Source organism: Podarcis gaigeae (genome assembly GCF_964106915.1).
Source record: "Podarcis gaigeae genome assembly, chromosome: 3".
Classification (NCBI taxonomy): domain Eukaryota; kingdom Metazoa; phylum Chordata; class Lepidosauria; order Squamata; family Lacertidae; genus Podarcis; species Podarcis gaigeae.
Genome location: NC_139680.1, coordinates 91,573,369 through 91,589,944, shown reverse-complemented (window position 1 = coordinate 91,589,944; position 16,576 = coordinate 91,573,369). Strand labels below are relative to the sequence as shown.

The 16,576-nt window shown below is 40.3% G+C and overlaps 1 protein-coding gene across 6 annotated transcripts in view; it reads right to left on the bottom strand.

Moving 5' to 3' along the window:
* The window catches only part of WDR26 (WD repeat domain 26), a 40,516-nt gene that overhangs the window by 5,061 nt on the left and 18,879 nt on the right, over nt 1-16,576 (bottom strand). For 2 of the 6 annotated variants that reach the window (XM_083733385.1, XM_083733383.1), the window contains exons 4-14: nt 14,899-14,946; nt 13,245-13,381; nt 11,973-12,070; nt 11,192-11,348; nt 9,674-9,812; nt 7,608-7,748; nt 7,009-7,128; nt 5,971-6,116; nt 5,599-5,677; nt 4,976-5,105; nt 2,096-2,281 (exon numbers count right to left, since the gene is read on the bottom strand). In XM_083733385.1, coding sequence (XP_083589511.1) covers nt 2,096-2,281; nt 4,976-5,105; nt 5,599-5,677; nt 5,971-6,116; nt 7,009-7,128; nt 7,608-7,748; nt 9,674-9,812; nt 11,192-11,348; nt 11,973-12,070; nt 13,245-13,381; nt 14,899-14,946 — 1,381 coding nt within the window. Of the gene's footprint in view, nt 1-2,095; nt 2,282-4,975; nt 5,106-5,598; nt 5,678-5,970; nt 6,117-7,008; nt 7,129-7,607; nt 7,749-9,673; nt 9,813-11,191; nt 11,349-11,972; nt 12,071-13,244; nt 13,427-14,898; nt 14,947-16,576 lie in introns of all 6 variants that reach the window. The other 4 variants (XM_083733388.1, XM_083733387.1, XM_083733386.1 and 1 more) reach the window with 2 other exon arrangements.

Sequence of the window (16,576 nt, the reverse complement as noted above, 5' to 3'; positions counted from 1 at the left end):
GCCCAATTAAAATTTTGATACATGGTTAAGAAAATAACATTGTTTTTGCTCACACCATGGTGCAATGTATTGGCTTACACCTATAGACACAAAAACTTCTACAGCCTTGCATATTAGAATGTGTATACATCTAACAAAAGCCTGTTTGCTAAGAACTTGTTTACTACAGTCTAGTTTTCATATATGATGGTATCTCTTTTTATGCTGCCTCAGCTTTGCGAAAGAAGGGCATCTTGACAGAGCAATTGAAAAATTAGTCCTGGCTTGGGCTAATACCCAGTTGGACTTTTGCATTTCAGAGATATCAACTGGAATTAATTCAAAACCTGCAGAACCACTGGCAGTAAAAGGTTCCAGGTGATACCTAAGAAGCAGTCAAGAATTGAAGCTCAGGTTTGTCTCAGCTATTGAAGCTCTCTCCTCATGTAACAGATACAGCTTCAATTAACAAAATGAGCAAGATACCCTTTCATTTCAAAGCAAAGAAACAGCTACATCATCAGTTTCAATTGATCTTTATTCTAGTTTGCTAGGGTCCAGATTTCTTTTCATTTCATGCCAACTAAAAAAAAATTAACTACCAGGTTCAGTAACATTAAAATAGCTTGCTGCAGCTTCTAACGGTTCACACAAGGTGTCTCCATCTGATTTTTGGCAATCCCCTGCCTCTCTGTGCAGCCCTTCCACTAACTCTGCAATCCATATTGTTCAAGTTGCTTCCTTTGACTCTCAAAAGACTTTTTAGGGGGCACAGGGAGAGGAGATAATAAAATTCATTATGTGTGTGACCCAATATTATTTATTATTATTATTATTAGTAGTAGTAGTAGTAGTAGTAATATCCCACATTTTTTCCAGACCTGTACTCAAAGCAGCTTACAGATAAAATGCAGAAACTCCACACCATACTTCAGTAACTTATCTCCTCTGTCATTTACTCTCAAGTCTCATTCACAGGTTCGAATCCCTGTGGCGGGGTGCGCTCCCGCTGCTCGGTCCCAGCGCCTGCCAACCTAGCAGTTCGAAAGCACCTCCGGGTGCAAGTAGATAAATAGGGACCGCTTACCAGCGGGAAGGTAAATGGCGTTTCCGTGTGCGGCTCTGGCTCGCCAGAGCAGCGATGTCACGCTGGCCACGTGACCCGGAAGTGTCTCCGGACAGCACTGGCCCCTGGCCTCTTGAGTGAGATGGGCGCACAACCCCAGAGTCTGTCAAGACTGGCCCGTACGGGCAGGGGTACCTTTACCTTTACCTCATTCTCTACCTACTCTTCCTTGAGGTTTCTTTCTTGGTTCCCTGGGCTATATTGCACCTCACTTATCATTCTTGTCTTTGTGCTCCTTGTCCCTTAACTTAACTTCTTCCCAGTCCTTAGGCATCTTGTGAGAGGTTATAGTTCAAGCCAACAGGTACTACCACCCTGTTCTGAAATTTTTGGAGTTTCACAAGGTAGCAGACTCTTCAAAAGGAGGGACTAATACACAGTATGATGTGAATTTGACTAAAGTCCCCTTTACCCAGTCCTAACTATTTACAGTAATAATAATTGAGGCAGCCAATTCCTCATACACTGTGGTGTACAGCTTAATTCTGAACCAAGGCTGGGGAGACCCTGGTTCAAATCCACTCTAAACAATTAAACATGCTGGGTGACTCCAGCCTGTCTTTAACTTCCAGCCTATCCTATCTTACAGATCTATTGTAAGGACCAAAAGCTTGGGGGGGGGGGGAGCAAAGAATACTATTTATGCTGCCTTGAGCTCCTTGAAGGAAAGGTGGGATATAAATAAAATAAATTCCCAAAATAAAATACAAGCGACTCTCGGCTTACGCTGCAGTTACGTTCCAGGGACAGTGCATAAAGCCAAAACCGCATATAGTCAAAACACATTTGGTTCCATAGTGAGTGGAGTGGGATTGCCAACATCGCTTCCCTGACCCACAATCTCTTTCCTGCCCCATTTTTATTCTTTTGCCAAGTGTGTAAAGCTGAATGCTCACAAATTAAATGTGCATCAGTTGTGAGTTACCTGATCACAAGTAAGTAAGTGCAGCTTACCAAATTCCTCTTCCATAAAAATTAGATTTGATTTACCTTCAATATCCTGGTTGTCTACAAAAGGTGCTGGTCCCCATATTCTAACAGTGCCATCGTCAGAGGCGCTGGCCATCATGGAGGGAATTTGTGGGTTCCAGCTCACACAGTTGACTGTGCGCGTGTGCCCCGTCAGCTCCGCAATTGGCAGCTCGCTACGTTTGTGCCAAATATATACTTTGTGATCTAAGATGAGACAGGAGGGAAGAAACATGAAGCATCCCAAAATTTAAAACATGTTCCGGCACTTATCCATGTATTAACTGTTTCCATGTTATGTCCAAGAACTGATATCTGCTCAGTAATGCATCCAACAGCTTCAAGAATCTTCTTTTATGGCATTTAGAATCCTGTATTTAAACTAACAACAAGCACTGATCTTCTCTGCAAGTTGAAAATATTTGTAGGTAACTGGAACATAATACAGCTTTAAGTAGGCATCATATTATCCAAGTAAGAATGCAAGTGGTTTGGGTGTTAACTCCTTACCCTAGACTTCTACATGCATCAAGACTGGAATCAAGATCTGGTCTCTTACACTTCCTCCATTCTTTCTGTTCCCCCTCCACCTCTACATGTGGTATCGGCAACTTCCAAAAAGAACACAGCTATTTCAATGTGGGATCCCATCTATAACTGGATATTAAAATCCCTTTCTGTAACCGGTTCAATATGTAGGGCTATGAAAACTCTGTATTTGATTAACTGCAGGAAACTCTTTATTCACTGATTAACTTTTGCCTAAGAACAGAGAAGGAAGGGGGCAAACTGCAGGGCCCAGTCTTCATCTTTCCAAATGTACAGGTGAGGGAGAGGGAGGAGTAACAACCACAGAGTTGCTTTTAAGTATCTTATCCTATCCGAAAAATTCTATCAATGAAGGCAACAAACTCCATTTCAAAGGCTCCAAAACATCCATGGGTGTATTGTTACAGAACAACATATCCACATAAAAAGTGTACAATCTGAACAGGAGCAATGTGACATGAGACAACCTTGTGCCATTCTTGCGCCGATTGCTGTACTGACTGCACCCATCTAAACTGTAGATTATACAGAGATGGCTGCAGATCAGATGTACAACTCTCTGCACTACTGAAAAACCACAAGTCACAATGACTACCAAAAAGAGAGAATTCTGCTAAATATTAATATTCCATAGAAGTAAACTTGACTTGGAGTTAAATACTTGATAAGGCAGAAGCAATTAACATGAAGAACATCAGGTACTACAAGAGTTATTTTAAAAGTTTTAGAAGTTAAACTACAATGTTTGAAAACTAAAATATGACAGTCCATTTCCAAAAGTACTCACTTATTTCCCAACCCCTACAAATCATGCTGTGACCTACTTGCTAAAGTATTTTATAGAAGTGCTGTCTGTATCATTTAAAAAATCAAATTACCATGACATCTAAATGGTATCAAAGACTCCTACTTGTACGAATTTCCATTTTTAACCTATCAATTTCAAAGTCATCACACATTCACTGTAAGGCTGCAACACACAGCACTTGCTCATAGAAAGATATTTCCCCCTCTACTTTATGGATGTTTATGTGCACACGAGTTAGACGTGAATTTTACTCCCAGGGAAGACCCTTTGATGTTTGGGGCTGGTAGGTGGAAAGCCTACCTAGCTGAGAACATACCTTTACACTTAAGAGCTTATGACATTTAAATCTGTTACTTTTTTTGTACATAGAGACTTTCACAGCAGCCATATTTGCAACAATTCAGTGCAAAGAGGCAACAGCCTCAGGCAGTCGGAATCTAAATTAGGTGCCATCAGCTTCAACTACAGCTGGGTAGTTTTTAGACACTGAAAATGAAAAAAATAAAAAGCTTTTCTAAGTTGACCTGGATAAATTAAATTCACATTCATGTCAAACAAACAGTAGGCTGTAACTAAGTGATTTGTTTATGCAATCCTGTGTGGTGTACTGAAAAACTGATATACCAGGGAGTTAATACAGTTGATTAGACATTCCTGGGGCCAGAAATTATCTGGAAGGGGAAGGGGATTAATGCATGCAATAGGAGTGGCACAACTACATACAATGGCAATACAGTTAAGATACAAGGCATCAATAAACAGGCTGTTCTCAGGTGAAAAATTCACCAGTTAGCGGTAAAGAAGAAACACTGTTTCAAAATACTTTATTGCAGAGCCCAACTAGAACTGACCTCCTAGTCAGACCAAAACCACCTTCTCCTAAAGTTTCTCTAAGCTACAGGACAGGAGTACTGTTGTCCACACTGTATATACCACCATACTATTACCCTCACAGAGAGTAAGCTCCTTAATGCCTAGAAAAGCTGTCAAACAGGCCACTCACAGAACCAACAATAGAAAACGCTAAGATGACAGTCAGGTTGCTGATAGCCAAAGTTACTGAACATGCTAGGTCTGCTACAGGATATGAAACTTGTTTCTCTCACTGTAATTAGCAATTATCCTTGAGATGTCAGAACTCATCTGGATTTACATAAGCACACCTACCTTTGGAAAAACAAGCCTACATCAAATAAAAATTGTATCCCTGTACACCACGCTCATTCTACCAAGACTACAGCTGTTGCCATAAACAATAGCCTCATACATTCAACCTCCTGTGCTACTAGATGATTTTTCTTCTTTCAGCAAACAAATCATTTTTATGGAAATAACTTTTTTTATGGATCAGCTTGGTCACTGTGAGAACTGAATTAGATAGGCCTTTGGTCTGATCCAGAAAGACTCTTCTGATGTTTGTGTGAATTGTTGCTAGCATATTTACCTTACTTGTTAAGTAGAATACTACATCATTCCCCTATGTTGGAAGAATGTCCTTGAAATATATATAACACACAGAAACAGATCTTAAAAGCAAGAGTTACCTTCACTGCCACTAGCGATGAAGTCTTCATTATGGCCTCCAAAACATGAGTGAATCGTGTAAAAACCTTGTGTAACACCTTGGTACTTTCTCACTAAAACTCTGTCTTGCAAGTCCCATAAATGAACTCCCTGAGAACAAAGAGAAGGGTGGAGGTAATGTAACATTACACAAACAAATTCAGAACAGAAAAAGCAATCCATTTTATGTGCACAAACAATGGTTTATACCCCAAAGTTACATGAGCAGAGGGTCACTTGCTCAACAGAGATTTCTTGCCTACTCCTCTTCACTGCAGATTGCCTGCACCTCCAGACAGCCTCTGCCTGGCATTGAGGGACCTGCAAAAAAGGCCCCTGAAGCTCAAGTGGGAAAGAGATGCAGTGTGTACAAGCAACTTCCCATTTACACAAGCGGCTTCAGGAGTTGTGATATGCAGCGCTAATGGGCACTTGTTTCCCTTCTGCCTCCCAGAAAAATAGACTTTAAAATCTGGGAGGAAAGGGGGTGAGAACATGTGCTTGAACAGTTTCCATGGCAATGCAATGGAGAATGTAGGCAGGACTTTCCTTCTCATTTTTGAGTATGAAAGGCATAAAGCGAAAGGCCAACTGGACCACTTACCTGAGTTGCTACGTTTAACAAAGCTAACCGGCCATTTTTTGAAATCGTAAAAGACATAATTGGATGATCTTCTTGTACTCTGAAAAATAACAGAACACAGAAGATGAGAGTCATGACTTTGTATTCAAAATTAGCATTTCTACCCAATTTAACTGGTCTCATTATACGGAGCCTTGCAGACACATAAGGCCCAATCACATCTACACCATTTGCCTATTTAGGGCCTAAAAAAAAGGGGGGGAGCCCAGTTTTAAAGCAGGTGTATGAACAAGACACCATATGGAATTTTAAGGCATCTCAACTCAGTTTCGGTATTTGACAAAGTGTACAATGATCTGTTTATGTAGCACAACATGAAGAAGAGGTAGTTACATGTTTCTGTCTGTAAGGTCCTCGAAGTTATAGCCCCGAATTCGCTGGTGTGTGTCTGATGCCAACACAGTCTTCCCGTCACTCAAGCACCACAGGCATTGCACTCTCACTCCTTCCCAGGAGTCAAGGAGATTACCATCTAAATCCTAGACAGGAAATGCATGCAGTGAAATAATGAGAAAGGTTGTCTTCATTTAAAGCAAATTGTAACATGAAAAATTTGGGTTATAAAAGCAGTTAGCAGTATGTAAGTATGTGCTGCAGACAAGGGAAAATATATTCCAAGACAAAGGTGGTGAACCTGCAGTCCATATCTGGCAGACTTCAGAGCCCCTTAACAATTTGACCGCTAACTTGGTTTTCTATATACAGTGGTACCTCAGTTTTCAAACGTCTCTGTTGACAAACAGTTCGGTTTTCGAATACCAAAACGCTTCGGTTTTCAAACACGCCTCGGAAGTTGTACATGCCACGTAACTTCCGTATTTAGTTTTCAAAAGTTTTGGAACTCCAGTCTTCTGGAACGGATTACATTCAAAATCCATGTATCTTCATGTAAAAACTTCCCTTTTTTTTAGGCAGTGCCGTAGACTTCCAACACACTAGTTTCAATCTCTCCACCTAGTCCAGCATAACAACAGGGGTACAGATCTTTCCCTGAATTTTTCTTTTGGCTTTTTTTTTTTTTTTACTTTGCAGAAGGATCCTTTCTTGTTTCCTATGTCTTACCAAAACCTAATAAACGATGGCACCACACATGAACAAGAAGGGGATCTTTTCAAAGAGGTTTTATTTTTGCTTCAGATAAATATGCTTAGTATTTCACAGGAAGAAAAACACTCAGCAAATTCCAAATGGTAGGGTTCTACAACAGGTTATACTTGCGAGGCTTTTTACTGTGAAAAGAAACCCTTACAAAATATATTCTAGTACAGCTATACACAGCTACCCACGCAGAACATAGAACCACAGAGACAGCACTAAGTGCAAAGTCTACAAGAAACTGATGGCACTTTGCATTGTAAAAACAGTACTTACACACTGATAGAACTGTCCACGCTGCCCTCCAGTCACAAAACGTTTTCCATCTGGATTCCAGGCCACACTTGTTAAACTATCTTCATGAGACTGACTCATCTTTGTCCTCAGCTCCCCTGTCTGTAGGTGAAGAAGTATAAAATAAAGCCAATGAAAAATTTGCTTAAGAAAGCAAACATTTACTTAAATTTTTAACCTGCTTCATAAATTCAGGGCAGCTTACAAATAAAGAATAGAGACACTAAAATAAACATACATACATACATACATACATACATACATACAGTGGAGGCTGCCACCCCTGCTCACACTCTTATCGGCAGCCACATGAACTGCAACGTGACAACAGCCTTACATTGTTACGTATATAGGATATATACACATACATAGTAACTGATGACATCATTGGAATACTGCTGGTAATAATGAATAGAAATCAATAATCTGTTCTATATAGATAACCATGTTTTAAACAGATTTTCATCTCCAAGAATAGCAGGGGCTCCCCTTCGATAATATCAATACTTCAATTATGGTTCCTTTGACAACACTATTGATTAAGACACTCTATCAACGAACTTCATATTAATAACCCTTACTTGTACATTCCAGAGCCAAAGCTCAGAGCAGTCATCTGGACCACAGGCAACAAGGTAGTTGTCATCTGGACTCCAAGCAATGTAGGAAACACCATATGCATGGCCTTCCAGTGTCTTGAGCAGTTTTAGCTGGTGTGTATCCTTTAAAAAAGAAAATATTGCAACAATGGCTATCTGGGTTGTTACTGAGATCTACCTGCAGTTTTAAGCAGTTGTCTTTGATGCCTAATCTCTCGCTGCCTCCTCCCAAAACAGTTTAGGAAACCAACATACCAAGGGCTTGTTTACCAGTTCCACCTTACCTGAGGGAAGACACATACTCATTTTCTGCCTACTTGACAGAAGTGTAGGAAAGGCTGTACCAGGGCAAACCAAGAAAGGAGGTACACAGGAAGCCATACAAAGCAACACAGAACCGCCTCCCCATTCTGGTTTAACAACATTCTTGGAAACCAACTAATGAAAAGCAAAATACTTTCAAACACAGATAGACATAAGGGCGATAAGCAGAAGTACTAGTGAAAGGAAGGCTATGGACTAGCAAATGTAAACCTTGGGCATAATAACCGTTTGCACCTTTTGCTCCTCAAAGATTTTTACCTAGTTTTTGTATGTTCTAGGGCTGGGTGATGTTAGGTTTTCAATACTGTGATGTATCACTAGCCAAGCAGCGCAGTTTGGCGATAAACCACAATGTTGAAACAAGATGCATCGGCACCAACCGGCAAGGCGCGGGGTGAAACTGCCTCAGCTGTCAACAGCGGGAGCTGAGTCGCTTTCACTCCAGCGTCTCGCAGGCTGGGGCCAGCTGCATTGGAGAGGCTCCTGCCCCCAGCTGAGCAAGCCCCCATGTCCCTGCTGGTTGCGCTGAGGCTCCTGGTGCTGGCTTTGGGTACAGGCGAGCTACCCCGCTCGCTCGCCCCCCACTCCCCAAAGACGGACCAGGCGGCGTCAGCCAAGCCCACAGAGACTATCAGGACTGGAATTGTACAATGCCATTCTATGCATGATTACTTAGAGGCAAGCGACAATACAGTGATTGTGGTGGCCTCTAACTTAGGTAGCTTTAAAAGGGAGTTAAAGATATATATTCTATTAATTTGTCTACCAATAGTCACAAAGGCTACATGCAGCCTCAGATTCAGAGGTAGCATACCTCTTTGTACCAGTTACTGAAAAGTAACAACAGAAGAGGGTATTATCTTCTTGCATTGCTTGTGGGCTTCCTAAAGGCACCTAACTAGTCACTGTTGAAAACAAAAAGCAGGATCTGATGGATTCTTGGTCTGGTATGCATAGATTTCAGTCTAGGTAATGTAATTTAGATTTTGGAAGGAGCTACTATTTAGTCCAGTGGCAGAGAATCCTTCAGATCAGGGTTTCCCAAACTTTGGTCTCCAGCTACTTTTGGACTACAACTCCCATCAGGACTAGAGGTCAGGGATGATGGGAAATGTAATCCAAAAGCAGCTCGAGGCCCAAGTTTGGGAAACACTGCTTCAGATGTTGCTGGACTCAACTTCCATCAGCTCCAGCCAGCATGGCCAATAGTTAGAGATGATGGGAGTCTGAGTCCAGCAACACTATCCAACATTTCAGTCAAATAACCATTCATCAACAGGCTTCATCAATTAAGTTATACAGAGTGCAAAAAGCAGAGACAAAGTAAAAAGGGAATGTTGACATTTTAGGAGAATTTCAGAAGACACAAAAGGAGCTACATTACGGGGAAGAACAACACATCTATCCAAGACCATTGACAAGTCTCACCATGCAAGACACTTACTGACTTTTAAGATTACAACAGACTGACTGAGATAGGTATCTCCTATTCTAAACAGGCTTTATTTCCAATACAACCCGCTCCAGGAAACTAATCACAGTATTGGTTGAACAACTGAGCAGAACATAGCCTAAAACACAAAACTGATGCAAACAGAAATACACCAAGGCATTTAGGAAATAAAGTAATGCACTAAAAATTAAAGCTTAATAACTAAGGAGTGATGTGCCAAATTTTATGCTTGTGTGTCAGAAGATTCCGGTGCACAAATTTACAAACTTACTGGATCAACCTGCCATATAATAACAGTTGTATCCTTAGATCCTGTTGCTAGTTTAGTGCCGTCATTTGAGAATTTACAGAACCACACTTCATTACAGTGTTCTGTAAGTATCTGCTGTGTGTAACATGGGAACTGTTTCCTAAAAATACAAGCAAAGAAAGGATTATATAGTAGAATCATAGTCATTTTACTTGCGCTAATACATATCCCAATAAAGCATGGATTCGAGAGTAGGATTTTACAAATATACAATATGAAACTTCTTGTTGCTATAGCACCTTAGTTTTTGAAGCTGTCATGCTGGCTCCTATTTGCATGATGACCAGGTATCAGTCATGAACCAAATAAGCATGCAGCTAGCTGCATGCATTTAAAGAGCCTTTGGGTCAAACAGCAGCCTCCAGTGGTGCAAAGCAAACTGGACTCTAAATTGATTAGACTTTCAAAAGCAGTTTGCAATATCACATGAGGGTCTGCTTGACACCAAACTCTTGTATATGTCTACAAGGAGCTCTTTGGCTCATGGCATTGCAAACAAGGCCCCAACCCTGACTGGGCATTTGAATGCTAGTTAGGAATTGCTACCCAATATTTTATGGTGATTTTTAGGAATTGAGGGAAAGGATTCTTAAAAAGTAAGAACCAAGGATGTAAGGGACAAGCAACAAATCCTAAATTGTTATTTTATTTATTTATTTATTTAAAAAATACATACTGCTGTGTCATAAAAATTTTCACAGCAGTTTACATCAATATAAAACCAAACAATAAAATCATAACAAGTTAAAAACAAGCATCAATAGGCCATTGTGTGGTGTGGGTGGGTGGGTGTATTCTTAATTGCCTACATAGGCCTGGAAAAATAGAAAAGTTTTCAGCAGGCATTTAAAAGTTGGAACAGAAGGGAGCTGATTGAATGTTATTGACAGGGTGTTCCACAGGGCTGAGCTCATGTCATTAAAGGCTATCATTCAGTCTGATACTGGAACCTATTATTGCAATCCTGCACATAACTAGTCTGCTTAGATCTCAGAGTTCAGTGGGATTTAACACAATAACTGTGTAGAATGGCAGTCCAAGCTACCAAATATATTGAATCCCATACACACTTATCATTAAGTAAGCCCTGCTGAACTGAACAGAGCTTACTTCTGAATAGATGTGCTTGGTCTTGGCTTCAGTCCTAATTGCAATCCTATCAGCAGCAAGTTCTGAAACTGAAAAAACTGCCAGATATTTGAAAATATTTTAATTATTTTAGGATCCTTACATTTAGATTTACTGCTATATAAAGACTACTTCTCTGTTCATATTGTTAACATGTTTCTAAATTGATCAAGGACTTACACAAACGTTCCAAACACCCCCTAACATTGCAAAAATACAACATTCTTAGCAAGTCAGCTGCCTAAGAAAATTGCTCTTTAAAGCCTTCATAAGAGAGTAAAAATTATTTAAAGGAATGTTGTTACATTAAAAGATATTTCCATTCTCATTAAAATGGAGCAGTTCTCTTACCTACTGCAAACATGGTCTATCAGCAGTGATACAGAATCTAGATTATTATCTAGTTTGGTATTGTGATAGAGGCACCGGTCCCGTTGTAGTTCCACAGCCTGACGCAGTAAATTCTGCAGACGCCTTGGGGGGAGCATCACTGATGGTGGTAGGTAAGCTTCAAAAAATTAAAGAGAGTATTTCAGAGCAATCTTATAAGAAACAGCATGTAAGAAATCTGGTATTCACATACAGGCCAGTATCAGATCTAATTTAAGCTTAAAATTACCCATAACTTTGGGACATTAATAAAATCCTCTCACATTGACCTTAACTCAACCTTTGCTGTTGCAAAGAAGCACAAGATTGTTTAAATGCCAATATAATTATTAAGAAAATGCTAGTTACTACAAGTCAGTTCCTAAACTCTATCACACAGCGCCATGGTATCTTATTAGGTGTCATCGATATGGAAGTAAAACACAGATAATAGCAGAGTACATTATACTTTGATTTTATGAGACACTTAAGTCACCATTATGCAGAATTATGCTATCCTAATTACAGCTAACAATTCTTAACCATTGCATTTCCCTCTTCATAAATTTCCCCCTTAAAAGTAGGTCTCCCTAACCTACTACCCTTCCTATGTTTTGACCTACAAATCCCATCAACCTCAGCCAGGAAGGATCCAACACATATGACGGGCACCCAGTTAGGGAAGGAAGATTTAGAGAGAAACATACTAGATAAACAGATGTGCAAACATTGTATGCCCAGTGGAAACTAAGTTTTTTCTTACTCTGGAGTTTGTCCAAAAGTCTAGATCTGGAAGTTGTGCCTTTCCCTTCCCATTCTGCTTTTGCACGCAGGTCTTCTGCATGACTACACATCAGATATCTGTTTGTATATAAAAGAGAAACACATGAGATTACATATTTTGGAAATATTGACCTTCCCCAACTGCAACAGCATTTGAACCAAAAGAGCACATTTATTCTTCTCTGGAGAAGAAAAAGGGAGATGGACTTAGCAGAAAAGCTATTAACACCAGACTTTATGTTAAGTCTATATGGCTTAAACTTCTGCTTTCACTGTTTAGTAAAGCTCTAATATATATATATATTAAGGAATTTAGCATATCTAATTAAAGACGCTGCTCAAGTATGCAGTTGGTGGGAAGGAAGCAGAGCCATGAGAATTCAAAGGCATGTTCCTGAAACTGCTTTTAAAAACTGTTTGACAGGACTTCCCTTATATAGATCAATGAAAAAATCCCACGGAGTTCAACTTCCAGCACCAATCAGTAACTGATCAGTTCAGATGTTCTGTCTACACAACTGATCAGTCTGTGTTCTCGTACACACATTTTCCCCTTGAATCTCCTTGAGAAATGTCAGGATGTGAAGATAAAAGCACATTAAAATCTCAGAATGCAAATGATTAAAGATTTTTACTAAGTAAAAATGCAATTCTATTTAGTAAGAATATATTAATTTCACATTTAATTTAGAAATAATGTGAGAGTTCTGAAAGGAGGCATCCAGGAACGTCTTCTTTCTATAGGAGTTTTCCCAGGTAGATGTTTACTTTAATAAAGACTAGTGGAACCTGCAACAAAACACTGCAGTGCTGAGTACTCCTATACACAGTTCATGACATGCTCCCCATCCCGCCCCAGTTTTCTGTTTCTTTCACCTCATCAATTAGCATCTTGTGCAGACTGAGCATGCTCAGTCCTCAGAGAGCTGTTTGAATGTTTCACCTTTCGTTTAGAGAAAATAAGTTTCTTTGACACTTCTGCAAATATGGACGTTCCTCTCAGCCTCTTGTATGTGGGTGATGCCATTTCGGTTATGCAAGGATCAATGCTTGGATAATAAGTTTACTATTGAGATATATTCAACAATGTAGAATCGTATCCTTTTGGCATGCCTCTGCTTCAGGAATCCCAGAAAACACTAGCACTGGTGTAAAACAGGTAGTAGGATCTTATGCAATTCAAGTCAAAAGTTATTTAGTTCAATGGGATTTACTCTTGAGTAAACATGTGATTGCAACCCTAAGTACTTACCCACTGAGAATGTGAATGCGCTCTGTGTTGTATTTCAGTGGTGTCAACTCACAACGCAGAACTTGAAGTGCCTCCAGAACCTTACCATCCTCAAGATACTCTAGGTACTTTTGCTGCAGCAGCAAAAACTTCATCCTCTGACATGACAGAAAGCAGCAGGTCAGGTGGGGAGAAAAGGATGACTGAAATTTCAGAAAACATTTGAGCCTAAACAAGGGAGTATACACCATTCCAATTTGCCTTTTCAATACATTTGCTCTCATGACATAGGAATGCTTTGAACAGCCTTTTAGCATTTGCAAGACACACTGATTTGTGCTGTTTATTATAAGTCACCAAGCTGCAAGAATACACACTTGATGGAACCCCAATTTATCTTCTCAATCTTCCTCCAGTTTCCTATACCAAGTACCCGTAGTCTCAAACAATCCTATTAAGCTAGGGATGGGAATCCCGCCCCCTGATATCACTCTAGGTACAATGACACTACAGAACACCAGCCCAGTAGGGATCTGCCCAGAAACTAGATTTAAACAGAGCATGTAGGACCTCCAAATATATTATATGCAAAAGCAAACATTGCTTGTCTGCAAAACAAAACACAGACCAGGCTTAACTTGATGTATATATTTTGGTCTTCATGGAAAGCAAAGATTATCTACTCTCTACATTCAGAACTCACTTAGCAGGCATGTCCATGGAAAATATATGCACCTTCAGTGGCAATGTTACCTTCATATATTTTAAAAATTGGACCTCTCATTGATAGCCATGACCAACATAACAAATTCATGAATTTAAGGTAAGGGGGAAGGAAGGAGAAAAATATTTGGCACAGATTATCAAAAGCTCAAGTAGCAGTAGTATATTATTCGTAGCATGGCATGGCAATGTATTGTGCCTGTCTCTCACCTGGTGGCAAACAATGTCCTCCCCCATGCCCCAAAAAAGTCTCAGCTCAGAAGAACTGCTGAATTATACGTTTGACCCAGGGGCAAGGAGTGGGGAACATGAGGCATGAGGGACAAAGGAGTTTATTCTGTTACGTATACTTGGCTTTGATACCAGGAGTGATAAGCATCAATTTTTGAATATCTGTTTGTGTTTTAAGTTGTTGGAAACAATTCATTACAGTTTCTTGTTCTTTTTATTCAAACTTCCATTATTTAAAGAAATTTATACATCATTAGATTGTAAGAAAATCTCTAAGTGGTTTACAAAAACATATACAATGAAACATCAAAATAGAAAACAGTTAGGAACAGGTATTTTAAAACATTCAGAAGATTATAAAAATCAATAGTAGTTAGAAAAAAAAATGTAACTTCTACATGTCTGGATGGGCCTGCCTAAACAAGAATGGTTTTTATTTTTTAAGCAGGCGCCAAAAGTGAAGGCGTCTGCCTGATGTCAATAGAGAGGGAACTCCAAATGGTAAGTGCTATCATACTAAAAGATCAATTTTTTCTAAGTGTGGAATGAGTATTATGTGGTACCAGTTAACACTGCCAGTTCTGCAGACTGAAGAGATATGAGTGAACATATGGGTTAGGCAAGTAAACTGGTCCCAAACTGTTAAGGGCATTATATACTAATGGCAATGCTTTGAAGTTGACCTAGTAGCTGGATCCAGAACCACTCCCAAACTGCATACCTGTTCCTTCAGAGGAGTGTAATCCCATTTAAGTTGCGTTGGTTCCCCCTGTGAGAAAAGTGACGTAACAAATATAATACATTTTCCGGACATGGGACCCACTCACTCACTCACATTGTCTGTCTTACAAGGATACAAGCTCAGCATATTTTTTGTCATCTATACCACCATTGCATTCAGGTACCAGACACAGCCTCTCTTGATTCAGATGTTATGGAGAAATAGAGCCAGGTATCATCAGTGCAATGAAAAGCACCTTGCCCCAAAACTTTTGACTGCTCCCAGCAGCTTCATGTATATATTAGTGTACCTGGGGATCAAAAAGCACTCTCCCAGTACTACTCTCTGGACCTGGTCCCATAGGTTGGACCAGAATCACTGTGACACAGTGCCCTCGATTCCCAATCCATAGATCTGGTCCATGAAGATACCATAATCAATGGTACTGAAAGCCATGGAGATATCAAGAAACAGCAGCAAGATTGCACCTAGATTGAAACAAATTTAAATAATCTCCACCATCCAAGAATGCTTGCAGCTGCCCCACCACAACTCTCGCAACTATATTCCCCAAGAAAGGGTTATTTGCAACTAGTTGATAGTTCTTCCAGTCCAAGGGATCCAGGGCTGGTTCCTTTAGGAGAGGCTGTACCACTGCCTGTTTTAAGGCAAAAGGCAACACTTCCTTATATGCAACAAAGTATTAACCATGCTCTGGACCCAAGCAGTCAAACTTCCTCTGCTAGGTTTAATAAGCCAGGTGGGACAGGGGTCAAAAAGGCACAGGGGTCAGGCGTATAGCTGCAAGCACTTTATCCATGTCATCTGACTGCATAAGCTGAAACCAATCCCACAACACATCACTGACAGTGCTACTGGATACTTCATCTGGAACTGCAATAACTGCACAGTCAAGGTCACTCTGAAGTTGAACGACTTTATCCTCAAAACGTGCAGCCAGTTGGTCAAAGTAGGTACGTGAATGATCCTGTTAACCACCCATTTTATCTCGTGATTTCATAGCAAGACCAGGGCTCCAACAGGATCACCAGTTTTCTCTGCTGGAACCCATCAAGTTCCATCCATCTCTAAGGGAGGGCCATCCAAATGGGCCCACCACCCTAACGGAGGAATTTGCTACTACTATTCCAGGCTTCATCATTAGCTGGTGAAATGCATTGCAAGGGAGTGCACTGCTCCCCACTATCTTTGGGTCTATGGACCACCATAAAGCTGTATGTGATAAACAAACTATCTCCAGTTCAGCCCTCATATCATGTGGGGTAAAGACTACATCAAGGGTGTGCCTTTCCCAATGAGTTTGACTAATGAGTATTTGAGACAGCTCCATGGTTGTCATGAAGGCTTTGAAGATCTGAGCCAGTCCAACAGCCGCCTCTGAATGGATACTAAAGTTATGCAGGACTATTGTCCTGCAATCCACCAACACCATCATACCACAGATCACCTTGTTTTGGGATGCCACTGGTTGACAGATCAGCAACATCCCCAGTCTGTCTCTCTGGCCCAGTGGTAGGCAACCTAAGGCCCAGGGGCCAGATGTGGCCCAATCGCCTTCTTAATCCAGCCCGGGGACTGTCCAGGAATCAGCATGTTTTTACATGAGTAGAATGTGTGCTTTTATTTAAAATGCATCTCTGGGTTATTTGTGGGGCAT